Source organism: Aulostomus chinensis, chromosome 23, assembly GCF_037954235.1.
Source record: "Aulostomus chinensis isolate RoL2024-O1b breed Wild chromosome 23, RoL_Achi_v1.0, whole genome shotgun sequence".
NCBI classification, from domain to species: Eukaryota; Metazoa; Chordata; class Actinopteri; order Syngnathiformes; family Aulostomidae; genus Aulostomus; species Aulostomus chinensis.
Genome location: NC_141342.1, coordinates 13,251,104 through 13,264,732, shown reverse-complemented (window position 1 = coordinate 13,264,732; position 13,629 = coordinate 13,251,104). Strand labels below are relative to the sequence as shown.

The 13,629-nt window shown below is 41.1% G+C and overlaps 1 protein-coding gene across 1 annotated transcript; it reads left to right on the top strand.

Annotated features, from left to right (window-relative positions):
- The first annotated feature begins 230 nt into the window (after positions 1-230).
- Positions 231-12,831, top strand: lgi1b (leucine-rich, glioma inactivated 1b). Its single transcript, XM_086194564.1, has 10 exons — positions 231-1,053; positions 1,157-1,228; positions 4,614-4,685; positions 5,217-5,288; positions 7,562-7,633; positions 8,307-8,476; positions 8,641-8,805; positions 8,898-9,118; positions 9,226-9,472; positions 10,405-12,831. Exons 1-10 carry the CDS (start codon positions 827-829, stop codon positions 10,752-10,754), a joined length of 1,668 nt encoding a protein of 555 aa, XP_086050690.1. The 5' UTR covers positions 231-826; the 3' UTR covers positions 10,755-12,831.
- Positions 12,832-13,629: the final 798 nt, after the last annotated feature.

Below are 13,629 nucleotides of genomic sequence, written 5' to 3'. Positions count from 1 at the left end.
ATTTGCTGTCTTGAGAAATATTTAAGAAATTCACTTCTGCCAACCCACGTAGTCGGTCTTGTTTTGCCATGTTGGCCGCCGATCTATAGCTTTGTCACGCACGCTGCTCATCCGTGCGTGGAAACTACGACTGGTTGTAAATACAAAATCTATCACGGAGGGTGGTTTTCGGGATCTTTTGCCTCAGTTTCCCCTGATTTATTATTTCATGTTTATATATCACCACTTCCCCTAATGTCATTATCATAAGCAGGGAAGAAAAGAGGCAGCATGTGAATGAGCGAGGCAGGTGCATTAGCTCGGAGCCTCATGAATAGTCGCACCCCATTATGCACGGCTCTGAAGCGCGCATAAATAATAGCTGGTGCTGCTGATAAAAAAGCGCACCTTGGGGCCTCTTCCCCTCTCTCCACCCCCTCCATCTTTCCCTTTCTTCTCCTCTTTTTTTCTCCTAAGGGGATTTATGCTTTTGTTTTGTTTTTATTCCTTTCATGGTCCCAGAATCTTTTCTTCCAGTCTTTGTGAGATTCTGCCTAATAGGAAAAAGAGTGTTTTTTTTTTAACAGTGAGGTTTTATTTAGGAGATGACATAAATCTAGGTCTGTTTGCAGCTCTCTTGTCCCGTCTGTCCCGCATTTGTAATCCTGCGCTTTACAAAACCAGACTACTTCCTGGGACGTAAGACTCATAGACACCAGCCTGTATCCGTCCGAAACAACGACAATCTTATTTTATTTAAGCTTTTCTTTTTTTTTTTAAAGAGACAACGAGCTGCATTCCGGGTGCACACAACACCGCGGATTTAACCGAGAAGTTGCATGGGTGAATGTGCTCGTCCGGGAGAGAGATGATGGGATACCCGAGCACTATAGTGCGAGGATGGAGAGGATGGACGCTCCTGGTTTGGGTCGCTGCTGCCTGTTTGGTTTTATCAGACGGACGGAGGTTGAGACAGCCCAGATGTCCCAGTGGATGCACCTGCACCAAAGATAATGCCCTGTGTGAGAATGTCCGATCTGTGCCTCACACTTTCCCCTCAGACGTCGTTTCACTGTAAGTGATCACGCATCTGACTCTTGTTTTACTGTCGGAGAGCTAATATCTAAAAATAAATGTCGCCTGTGTTTTTGTATCCTCTTATTCTCCAACTGTTCAGCTCTTTTGTCAAGTCAGGATTCAATGAGATCACCGGTGGGAGCTTTGTTCACACACCTGCCCTGCAACTGCTGTAAGTAGATGCTTTTATTATCTATCTATCTATCTATCTATCTATCTATCTATCTATCTATCCATCCATCCATCCATCCATCCATCCATCCATCCATCTATCTATCTATCTATCTATCTATCTATCTATCTATCTATCTCTCTCTATCTCTCTATCTATCTATCTATCTATCTCTATCTCTCTCTCTCTCTCTCTCTCTCTCTCTCTCTCTCTCTCTCTATCTATACACACACACACCTATGGAGCAGATCTACATTCTGTCTGTCTAACTGAGGGGGGGGGGGGTTCTCTGTAATGGTGTCTGGATTATGCAACAGAACACATGGCTACAGCACTTAACAGCAGGGGTTGGGGAAACAGAAGCAGTGTGTTTGCATAGAGGAGGGGGGCAAGGATAAAAAATAAATACTGGCTTTAAATGAAAAGGTAGCATATTGGGAATGAAAGAATGAATGCTATGGCAACACACACGCTGCTTATTTGACTATTTTTTAAACATCTGTTACATCATAAAACATTCAGATAGTTTTGTTAGCGCAGCTTACATGAGGCAACACACCAAAATGTTATAACACAATGAAATCTTCTATTAGTGCTGGTCAGAATGCTGAGATCTTGGAAAGGCAGTTAAGTGCTCCTAACATCCAGATATACATTGAGATTGCAAATTATTAATATTACTTCTAAAGAACTCAATACTACTCAGGTACCAATTTCAACATCGCAAGCAAAAGGCCACTCAAATTTTTCTATGCTGATAATTTTTATTAACAGTAACTGTAAAGGTCAACACAGTGAGCACAGATACGCTTACATAGCAGAGTTACAAAATGCATCAGTGCAAAAATAAAAATATCATGTGTTATGGAATCCAACAAATACGGTTACAGTGTGTAGTTCTACACTCCTTCCACCACCTCCGATGTCTAGTCACTCCTGCCCATCTGGATGTAGATTTTCATCTGATTGAACCCAAGACACACGACCCTCTTGGGTTGTGTGTTGCAAAGTCTTTCTGTGGTAGGTTTGCATGTTGTCCCCCTGCCTGTGTAGGGTTTTTCCTGGTGGTTCAGCTTCTTTTTGTGTGTAGAAATAGCAGAACCTAAGAGTTGCAGCATAGTGTGGCTATAGACCCTTAATAATTGGCCATAATTAAAGGAGAACCAGAAACACTGTAGTATACGCTACTACTTAACCTGTGCACAAATGCACCCTAGTGCTTTCTCGCTTACACCTATTTCCAAAATAGTACTTGGAGTTGTTTCATGGTCATCTGATGTTTCTTCAACTGAGATGCTGACAGAGTCGATGTTCTGACAGAATTACTGTCCCTCTGTGTGGTAACATTCCTTAATGTGCTTAAGATTTTTTGGTCTTAAGGCGTAGAACTGCGCGAGGTAGTGCACAAATAGACAATATGCAATGTATTTATAGAGTTTTTCACTGTGTGTGCCTCATGTAGTTCACCACATGAATTTCAGACTTGCATTGACTTTAATACTGTAACATGAATGATCATCGTATTGAGGGAGTAATTATGTGTCTTCCCCGTGGAATATTTGGATAATTGATGATAGCGTGGACGGGTTTACATCAGACTGCAGTCGGCGAACAGCCTCCTCCATTGTAAGACTCCTGTTAATTACGTGTTCCACTATTGAGGCCTGTATTTCATCTGGGACAGCTCTGTAGTACAGTGCTCTGACTTCTTCCTCTTCAGCGCTACTGCTTGGGGAAGACATTAATGTGCTAAAAATGTTAGCATTCATTGTGAAGGGGGGGGGGGGGGGAAATCAAATTATGATGTGATCATGTGACCAGCAGCATGTGGTGTTGTTTTTGTATTCGTCATCATTTTAGTTGATGGCAAAAAAGCTACTGAGAAAGTTAACTGCTGTCTAATTGACTTAACTACAAATAATAACACGCCGTCTCCAAGCATTACTTGGTCTCAGCTAAACATTTTTTTTTTGGCATGAGTTCCTGCTCAGAAGAGTCTACATCAGTTGGAACGTGCGCGGACTCTGAATAGCTGAGGGAGCTAGCGTCAATGTCAGTGAAGCAGCAGAGAGAGTGTAAATGTAACGGAGGATGATGAATGAGTGACCTTACCTCTTCTTCCAATAATTACTGCCAAGTTGACCTGAAGTATCTCAACGTCCATTACAGCTCTACTTGATGAAAGAAGTTTTTCGGCGGGCAGTTTTGAGAGGACTGTGGATGTAACTCCGTAGGTCAATGTCACCGCTTTGCTGAGTATGCAAGAAGAAATGACAAGTTCCATTCCCAAGCACATTAAAATCTTGGAGTAGTTAGCACTTTGTTAAGAGGCATGTGGCTCTAAAATCTGTGATATTTTGAATTATCCTGGAGTACACAGTATTTTTTGGCTAAATTTACCTGAGAGTAGCCAAAAGATCCTCAGTGGTGTGGGAAAAAAGTCTTAAAGTAACATCCGGCTCCCTGTGTCAAAGCCAATGCGATTTTTGGATGTGTTTTCATTTAAATGCCTGAAATAAGGCCCACAGTTCACACAAGTGAATATATTTTTGTGCTAAAACAACACTACAAACTCTACGAACCAAATCATGCTGATAACAGAAGAAGTGGGAAGCTAGCTGTTGTAACGTTGACGTCATGCATCCGCAGGGTAGTTTGTGCATAGCGTAACGTTAGCTGTGTACCTCTAGCGCTACTTGAAGCCTATGATATCATGAAATTATTGTTAATTTGGGAAGATTATCATGTGGAGAAAAACATGTAAATCTCATACACTTTTTTTAAGATTGAAAATAAAATATAAAATTCTGTCGGCGTTTGTTTTGAACCCTTGGAAATTCTAACTTTCAGGTTGCCCTAGAAAAATACATTATGCCTGCAGCACCCTATTCAAGCCCTCCTCAGCTAGCTTTAAAGGACCTATGTGTAATCACCTGAACAAGGTAAAACCTGTCAATCTGGTTTCCTGATACCTCTTTTGCTCTACACAAAGCAATACTGATGGCATCCTATAGAAACTAGAACTACAATACATACAGTATCAGTCTATTGCTGGAGCTCCTAACCCAGCAATGGTGAGTCACTGTAGCACCAGGGAGAAGCAGCCAGCGTCAGCCACTCAAAAAACATACAAAATATACATTTTTTAGTCATTCTCTAAAGATTGTAATCATGTCAATCAGGCAGCAATCTATATCAAGTTGGAATGGTGTCACCCTCCAGGTCATGCTAAGGATTTTAGCATTTTCTTTTTTCTTACTGAAAAGGTGTATATCCCAACTTTTTGGTAGTTTGCTGCCCCCTATCTGTTTGGGGGGGGGGTGCAAGATGAAGCAATAGCCTGCTCAGATTACAAATTCTTAACCTGATTTTGTTTTCTTCATAGATTGTTCACAGCAAATTCATTTGACCTAATTGATGAAGATGCATTCCTTGGCTTACCACATCTGGAATATCTGTAAGTATTTTTGGTTAGAGTTAGCATCCAGAAAGCATTTTATTTTATTCATTTGTAGATTTGCGGGAGGCTGCACGGTGGTGCAGTGGTCAGCACTGTGGCCTCACAGCAAGAAGATTCCGGGTTCGAGTCCCGGCTCGGGCGCGGGATCTTTCTGTGTGGAGTTTGCATGTTCTCCCCGTGCCTGCGTGGGTTCCCACCTTCCAAAGACATGCAATTTGGGGACTAGGCTGATTGGATTCTCTAAATTGACCGTACGTATGAATATGAGTGTAAATGGTTGTTCGTCTCTGTATGTTGGCCCTGCGATGGACTGGCGACCTGTCCAGGGTGAACCCCGCCTCTCGCCCATAGATGCTGGGATCGGCTCCAGCCCCCCCGCGATCCTTACTAGTAAGGAATAAGCGGAAGATGACGATGGATGGATTTGCGGTTATGAGAAGCAGATTTCTGTTTTTTGTGTCAATACATTACCTTTTCACTTTGGTGTTCCTTTGAAAGAAATGCTAATAAGAGACTCGTCTTTCACAGATTTATTGAAAACAACAAGATTGCATCAATATCACCGTATGCATTCCGGGGCCTTAAAGCACTTATACACCTGTGAGTATTTTGTTTCAGTGGTTGCTTTCCATGTTGCTATCTATACTGTTGACAAACTTGCTTTGCACAACTTACTGTTTCCTTGAAATTTGCAGTTTATTCCATTATAATAACCAGCAATGACTTTTATAGCTTCCAGTCACATCTTTTCCAAAAACAAAAAATATTAAGAGACCGGTGTAAAAGGTTAAGTGATATTAGTGACGAGTGCATCCGGTTTTAAATTTTTTCTCCATCTCTTGTGCTGCAGTGCTGCCGGTGTCCAAGGTCACTGGCTGCAGGGGTCAGCTGGATCAGGTTTCTAACAGGCAGATCAGGGTCTCTTAAGATATCCTCTTCTCCATATTTATGGAAGCAAAAACATGCATAATTTTATCTGTTTATGGTCATTTTTTTGTCATTGAATGTTAATTCTAAATTATTTTTAATGACGCACAAAATGTGTTTGCTTTTTATGTGATTAGTTAAGTAGGGCTGCGTACAAGCACACCATGTTTTAGTAAACATCATTCCTCCGTCCTCAAATGCAAGGGCTGCAGATACTGCAGATAGCTGAGAACGTGAATGACCTGCCGCCTGCAAATTGAGACTAAATAAAGCTGTCCTGTAACCTTAAACCCAGTGACCTATAATCTAGTCCTTGAGATTCTGACTGGTCAGATCGTTGGCTCTGACCCATCCCGCATGCCTCACGCTGTTGATCATAATTGTTATTGACAAGGACACATTTAATAGAAGTAAGAGTGCATTCATGAGCCACAAAAGAGGGGCTGAAAACATTAATCACTCGTGCAAGTGGCGCCCCACAGGTGCAGTTTGTTTTAAAGTAGAGTTTCAAAATATTGGGTGGCCTTGGGGTGGCCAAGGGTACTGCATCAGAGTCAAAAGATTAAAAAAAAAAACAACAACTTATCAACAAAAGGGCCGATGTTTGAATTTATACTTTAACGCTCCATAAGTAACTTCTTAATCATGTGCCCCAATACATGCTTTTCCTTGCTCAAAATGATCTGAGGTACCCCACATGGGCAGAAAAGAACCTACTCTTGCAACGCTTGGGCTCTTGGAATTATAAAAGGAAACAAGATACCTATTAGAAAAGGTGGTGGTGGCCTCTGTCACTGGTTCATACTATGAACAGATGATGAGATTTCTTTTCATACACTTAAAGAAGCTTAATTGGAACTTTTAACATGGTTCAGAGTACCCATTTAACCTCCATATATAGTGTATCTGGGATCGTACATGGTTTATATGCCAGAGCAGTGACTTCTTGGAGGACTGCTGCCACTGTGATGCTGCCTGGCAACCGCTGGTAGTGTGCACTGCTCTCAGTCAGAAACTAGACCCCTTAACAACAACTCGTAACTACCAGCAGTATCACATAAAAGAGATAGAACATGATGCTGACTTTGTTTTTAGCCTATATATTTTAGTTTCCACAGTCACTCAGCTAATATAGATTGTCCTTGGAGATGTTACAATTAACTTCCATTGGTCAATTTTTCAAAAATACCACAATACAGTACATGCATTGCAATGGATAAATGCAACACAGAATTAAACAAGCAGTGTGTAAGGGTTTGTAAATGCAATTTTGCTTTGCTTGAGGTCATGATTATGCTTTATTGAATGTAAGGTAATTGGACGTCTCCCTTTATCCATTGCCTATTTCAGTAGTGCATAGCTTCGTGTCATCAGTCATAATGATATAGGATCAATAGCAGCAGTCATGATGAGATGAAATTCAGTTTCTCATTCCTTTAATGAGCCTCCTTGTGTCAAAGAAGATTAAAGAAACTTCCCTACAAAAAAGTAGAATAAATTGGTTATTAGCTGGTATATTGAATGCCTTCCCATACAGTAAATACATTATTAAATTGCACAGGCATGGCTCCTGCTGGAATCCTGTCCATGCTTCTCAATCGCCATCTGTTTAGAGAGAACAACTTTGCACAAAAAATGGACTCTCTCTCTCTCTCTCTCTCTCTCTCTCTCTTTCTCTCTCTCCGGAAAACGACTCTCAAATAAATAATGCAGCGTTCATGAATTACGCTGACATTTCATTTGGTTTGAATCTCCTTTCTGGTTTGGTGTTGCTTACTCGCAAATGAGAATGCAGAGCTATGGTGTGTTCTTAAGGTTTGCTCCACATATGTATTGTTTTCTTCTCTCAGCTGAGTCAATCTGAGAGGAAAAAAAAGTCTCCAATAAAGTGCGCGAGACAATCTCCATCTGACACCCCCCCCCCCCCCCCCCCCTCCCTGTTGCAGGAGTCTGGCTTACAACAACCTTGAGATGCTACCCAAAGATGTATTCAAGGGCATGGATGCTTTGACTAAAGTGTGAGTGCTTCATGTACAAATTACAAACTAACTTCCAAGTTTTTCAGGCTTATTACTTTGATTTCATGTGTTAGATCATAGCTTTTCTGGTCTAGACATGCAGATTTTTTTTAAGGGTTGTTGGGTTTTGAGTGTATACGGCAGTACATTAACTAGGCTGAAGGGGTGGGAAATAAACAATAGATGATTACAGATTACAGAAAAAGCTATTCCCTGAGAAGAAAATAAAGTAAGAAGCCAAAAGAGAAGCGGTAAGACAGAATGTCGGGTTAAATGGTTAAACATGGCAATCCTTGCTTTGGTAGCACCGCTACAATCATCTGAAATGCTTCAGTTGTGTGTGATTTCAGTCCACACATTCAAGGTCAACAGCAATTCAGACTGAGAGTGGAGGACGAGTGGAGACTGTTAGGGAGAGAGGACACTCGTTGTTGTGAATTTCCTGGCGTGAAACCAAAGTGCAGCCAAGTAGGAGAGAGACAGATTGCAGAAAGAACACAGAATAAAAAGCAGATGGTAAAAATTCATATGAAATATTTAAGAGATGGTGCGCCAAATAGACCGAAAACTCTACAGTACCTATGAGCATAGTCTTGGAGATTAGACAGGAAATTCTAATTCAGTTAACCGTTAGTCCTGTCGTTCTGTTCATCTGTTGTGTAATCGTCCGTAGGGATCTGCGAGGCAACAACCTGATATGCGATTGCAAGCTCAAGTGGCTGGTGGAGTGGATGCACCACACCAATGCCACCCTGGACCAGATCTTCTGCAACGGACCGCCCATTCACCAGGGGAAGAAGATCAATGACCTGCTGCCACACTCTTTTGACTGCATCACATCAGGTATCTCCTTGTTGCGCCTGTCGTTGCAGTGGTGAAAAAAGAGCAGCTACACGATTGTACCCAATCTCCTTTGTGGTGCTAATTGTATACGGTGCACATGCATCCTAAAAACATTTTCAAACCCTGGTACTTCATGGTCTCGTCATGTTTTTTTTGTTTTTCAGAGTTTGCCTCTTATCAGTCGCTGAAGTTTGAGTCCATTTCCGTGGAGGCCTTCACCTTCGGCAAGGATCAGTATGTTGTGTTTGCCCAACCCTTTGCTGGGACGTGCAGCTTCCTGGAATGGGATCATGTTGAGATGACCTTCAGAACCTACGACACTATTGAAAGTGAGTTAAAAAAGAACCAAATGAAGAGGGAAATATTTCCACCTCCAGCAGCAACAGCAGACGATCACGGGGAATTTTCTTTTTTTGTCCAGGCACGTCCACTGTGGTCTGCAAACCCATGGTGATTGACAACCACTTCTTTGTCATCGTGGCCCAGTTATTTGGGGGTTCCCACATTTACAAACGTGACATCTCTGCTAATAAGTTCATCAAGATTCAGGACATTGACATCCTGAAGATTCGCAAACCCAATGACATTGAGACCTTCATGATCGACAGAGAGTCTTTCTTCGTCATCGCAGACAGCTCTAAGGTGACATGAACAAGCAACAGGCCTTAAAGTTGTAGCTGGTTTCTAACATGTCAGTTCTGATTCTTACGTCTTACTTTTTACGTTCTTTTTTTTGCCTCTCCTTACAGGCTGGCTCCACAACAGTGTACAAATGGAATGGCAATGGCTTCTACTCCCATCAGTCGCTGCATCCCTGGTACCGGGACACAGATGTAGAATATTTGGAGATTTCCAACAAAGCTCATCTGATCTTGTCCAGCAGTTCCCAGAGGCCTGTGGTATATCAGTGGAACAGGGGCCAGAAGCAGTTTGACCGTCGGACTGACATACCAGACATGGAGGACGTCTTTTCGGTTAAACACTTTAAGGTCAAAGGTGAGTATTGTATGCAAACACAGAGGGGTTGTTTTTCTGTGGATAAGATAGACTTTGTGCACTCTGACACTGGGTCTTGAATCGGCTAATCACTGCTCATGTAACCGTGCAGCAGTTTTGAAAGACCGACTTCATGAATGCCATTGCAAAGGTTAAAGTACAGTTGGGTTTCATCCTCAAACAACCTCCAAGGTCTCCCGCAGATATTCTAATGCACACAGGAATTTGGACATTGGTCATTTTGTTTGAGCAACCCCATTCCTTAATCATGTTGATGTTTTCAGTGGCGCAAAAACCACGCGGCTGAATTTCCCCAAACGGTGGAGAATTTGCCACATGAACCGAGGAGGAGTCCTTTAAATTCTGTTTAATATGGAGAAAAATGGCATTTCGCCTTTGTGGAGGAACGCCGAGTGACCCCTAGTTATATATGAAGCTCATCTCATTCACCATGTTGCGCTGGTCATAACTACCATGGCCACTAGAGGACAAATGGGAGGTCAAGGAGGCACCTACCACACCGGACATACCAGATTATTATGGCTGACAGCACTGAGGTCAGGCGACACCGAAAAAAAGTTTGTCCATATACAGCACATGGATTTAAGGTGACAATAGGTAGTTTTTCACTCTGAGACAAGCATAGGAGTGTTATATGATTAACTGTGAACTTTAGTCTGTAGCTTTTTTATCTGCTTACTGTAATACAAACAGTATTTCCTCATTGCTTGGGACATCTTAAATGTTCAATTTAAAGGTAAAACCTGCCTGTGTTTGTCTCTTTCTGAGGGAAAAGCCTAACTATTTTTGACTAAATCGCTTTTCATAAGACGTGAACAATTTTAGAGGTTAATAAATTGTCTTTGTAAGTTTTTCTTCTCAAAATGACATTATCATTTAAACAGTCTGACGAATCTTTGCCCTTTTCAAAGGTGAGCTGTTTATATGCTTGACAAGATTCATCGGGGACTCCAAGGTGATGCGTTGGGACGGCGCCATGTTCAAGGAGGTCCAGACATTTCCCTCCCGCGGGTCTATGGTGTTCCAGCCTGTCTCTGTCGGAAACTGGCAGTATGCCATCCTGGGCAGTGATTACTCACTGACACAGGTCTACCAATGGGACACTAAGAGCGGCCAGTTTGTCCCATCTCAGGAGCTGAATATCCAGGCGCCTCGAGCATTTTCTCTGGTTGCTATTGACGACCGGGTGTTCCTGCTTGCATCCAGCTTCAAGGGAAAAACTCAGATATACGAGCACCTCATGATTGACCTGAGCAGTTAAATCCACCAGACGTATGGACAAACTACGTAGCCTACACTGTCATTGTGTGATTTTTAAAACAAACAAAACAAAAAACAACTCTTTAGTCCTGTTAGGAATTAGAACACCAGCAGCTTCAACAAAATGTTTAAAATGTCTATTTAAAATGAAATTCAGTACTTTTGCATCAGGTCCTTTTGCAGTTAAATGCAGGAAAGATTTTATATAATTATTGGCCAGGCTGACTTAAGTTTATTTCGCTAAATCGGACTCCTGATTTTATGACACTGAAGCGTATTCCAAATAATTCCTCTTTGGGAAAGCCTTATTCTTCATTGAAAACATAATTATTTCTCAATTTCTTTAAATTAATTCCTCTTTGATGTGCGAAGTGACTATCATTAAGGTAAAAACAAACATGTTAGTCAACTCTGCATTCAGACAACAGTTGTACAAACTTTTGCTATAACATTTTTATTTATGTTGTAGAAACGTAATAACTCTGCAGTGGTTAGTACTGGTCATATAATAAACGATAAATAGGGATTTTTCTTTTGTCAAAGTTGGTGTGCAGGTAGTTGAACAATAAAGGAAAAGACTCAAATACAGAAGCAGGCAGGAAACCTTTCAGATATTTTATTCAATAGGAAAACCAGGTCAAAGGTAACAAGGTCAAAGAGTCCAGTGTAGAAAATGTGGACCTTAAAATTCAAATTGTCCAAGTAAGCAAAAAGAATAATGTTGAAGCTGGCAGACAGCAGAAACAGGGACGGAAATATAAATAAACCCTGATGTACTGAAAGGGATGATGAAAGGGATGATGGGGGTTGCTGTACATGCAGGGGATCTGATGAGGGAGGAGGGTCTGAGGACATCTGGTGGACAACATGAGTATGACATGAGGAGAGAGGATGGCGAACAGGACGAAACATGTTCAGAGGTGTGTTCCGTGACACGTGGGGTCTTCTTTTAAATTGCAGCAGACTAGTCGCAGTTGTGGCATTTAGCTGCCGTCAGGCGGCTACTTGCAGCTCGCCATTTACAAGCTAAATCCTCCACGTGGGGTCAAGGGGCAAGTGTTAAACACCTTTCTTTTTCCTATAATTAATTATTAGGAATTCATCAATTCTTTTGCCGCCCTTAAGACACCGGAAACATGAGTTTCCTGTCATTATACGTTATGGTTTAGAGATTATTCAGCGTGAACGTAATCTGCTGTGAGTTATAGTGTCGTATTCTCTCATCTGTTATTAACTGTACTAACGTTTTAGATTTATAAAAAAAAAAAATCTCACAACTTCATCCTACAGACTGTCGGGCAGCATCGAGGGAATTTTAGGTTGCCTCACTGATGTGCGAGATGTCACGGTTGTTAGATGCGAATGCAACGGCGGTGTTAGATACATGAGGAGAACATGGATGCAGAATCACATTCACTCTTCCGTTTGGCAGCTAGTGCTCCATCAGTCCTCTCTAAATGACTTTTGAAGAACCCCATCAACTCTTTCCCTCTCTCTATCTACTCTGTGACCATTAAGCAAGACTGTGCGCATGATTCAGACGCTCACAGTGTGGCTTCCTAATGAATGACTTGCTAGAAGCATCCCTCTGTGTCACCCAGCTCTCTCTCTCTTTCGCTGAACTCTTGCCCCTTTTCTCCCTCGGTGACAAAAACCATTGTTGTCTTTACTCTAAAAGCCAACCACTGTGCAGCACCTAGCACCTGTGCTTTCACCCTCTCCTCTTATTCTGACACAAAGGAAACAATTCTGATTACTGACAACAATTTGCCAAAAAAAAAAAAAAAAATCTAAAAAAATGAAATAAAATGTTTACAGTACTGTAAAAAGCCATTTCTATGATATTGCTTTTGTATTTAGAGGGGACCACACTCGATGTTTTATTTTTTAATAGATATAGAATTTAGCATAGATGTAAAGGAAAAGAAAAACCTCCAGAAACACTGTGTGCCATGCTACTTGTGCAAAACAGTTGACTTGCGTGTGTCAGTCTAGTTACGTAAGAGGATATTACAGTAGGAACTGTCATCTTGCTCAGTGTATTTTATGTACAGTAGTAATAAAATACTAAAACACAAGATCAATGTTTTTGTTTATATTTTTGATTCACTTGTAAAAAGAAAGTTGTTTTGAGCTGTTCAATGCCCATTTGTTTCAGTTTTGCAGCTTTTTGTTATTTACATTTTTAAATCCATGAATCAAAAACCAGCAAAAAGATCTTTGACAGGAAGGAGGGACAAGCGTCAGGTTTTACGCGCATCATTCTAGTTTCCTATTACTTCAGTTAAGAAACCACAGACTGATGCATTGTACAGAAACATTATTCCTGGAACCAGAGTGAGTAATCTGCATCGTGGACTGGAAAACTACTGTATAGGATTCGAACCTCATCCTTAGTCATGATGATAATACAGATATGGTTAAGTGATATGCAGATATGGCTTATGATGGAAATGTCCTGTCGTAATTTTTGAAATGCAAGTCATTTCCCTGTAAGATATTACTAAATCTTATTATTTTTGGTTTCTTAGTTTTGCATTTGTATCAAGCTAAACTACTTTTTAAGTGACTAGTTTACTTAATTTTACTAATTAGTCAAAACTTTAGTGTATCACAGGATTAAGAGTTTGCATTGTATTCAAAATGAAATATAGATTTGATAAAATCCACTCTAAGGGAGGACCTACCTTGATGAGCCTGTTGGCCTTAGGCCTAATCTGCATATCTGATGTTTTAATCAATGTTCCTCTTCATGTGCTATTGTGAACCTCTCTAAAGAAAGAGAGAAAGAATAATTTTTTCTGGGTCTACAATCATGATTCACAGTATTTAATGTTTAAAAGTGGGTCACCCCTCAAACCTCAACAACCCCCCCT

What these genes read in the sequence shown, in the direction of transcription:
- lgi1b (XM_086194564.1), top strand. Translation starts at nt 827, where the DNA reads ATGTGCTCGTCCGGGAGAGAGATGATGGGATACCCGAGCACTATAGTG. An exon ending in CCCTCAGACGTCGTTTCACT is followed by an intron (nt 1,054 to 1,156) that starts GTAAGTGATCAC and finishes CCAACTGTTCAG; the next exon opens with CTCTTTTGTCAAGTCAGGAT. An exon ending in CTTAAAGCACTTATACACCT is followed by an intron (nt 5,289 to 7,561) that starts GTGAGTATTTTG and finishes TCCCTGTTGCAG; the next exon opens with GAGTCTGGCTTACAACAACC.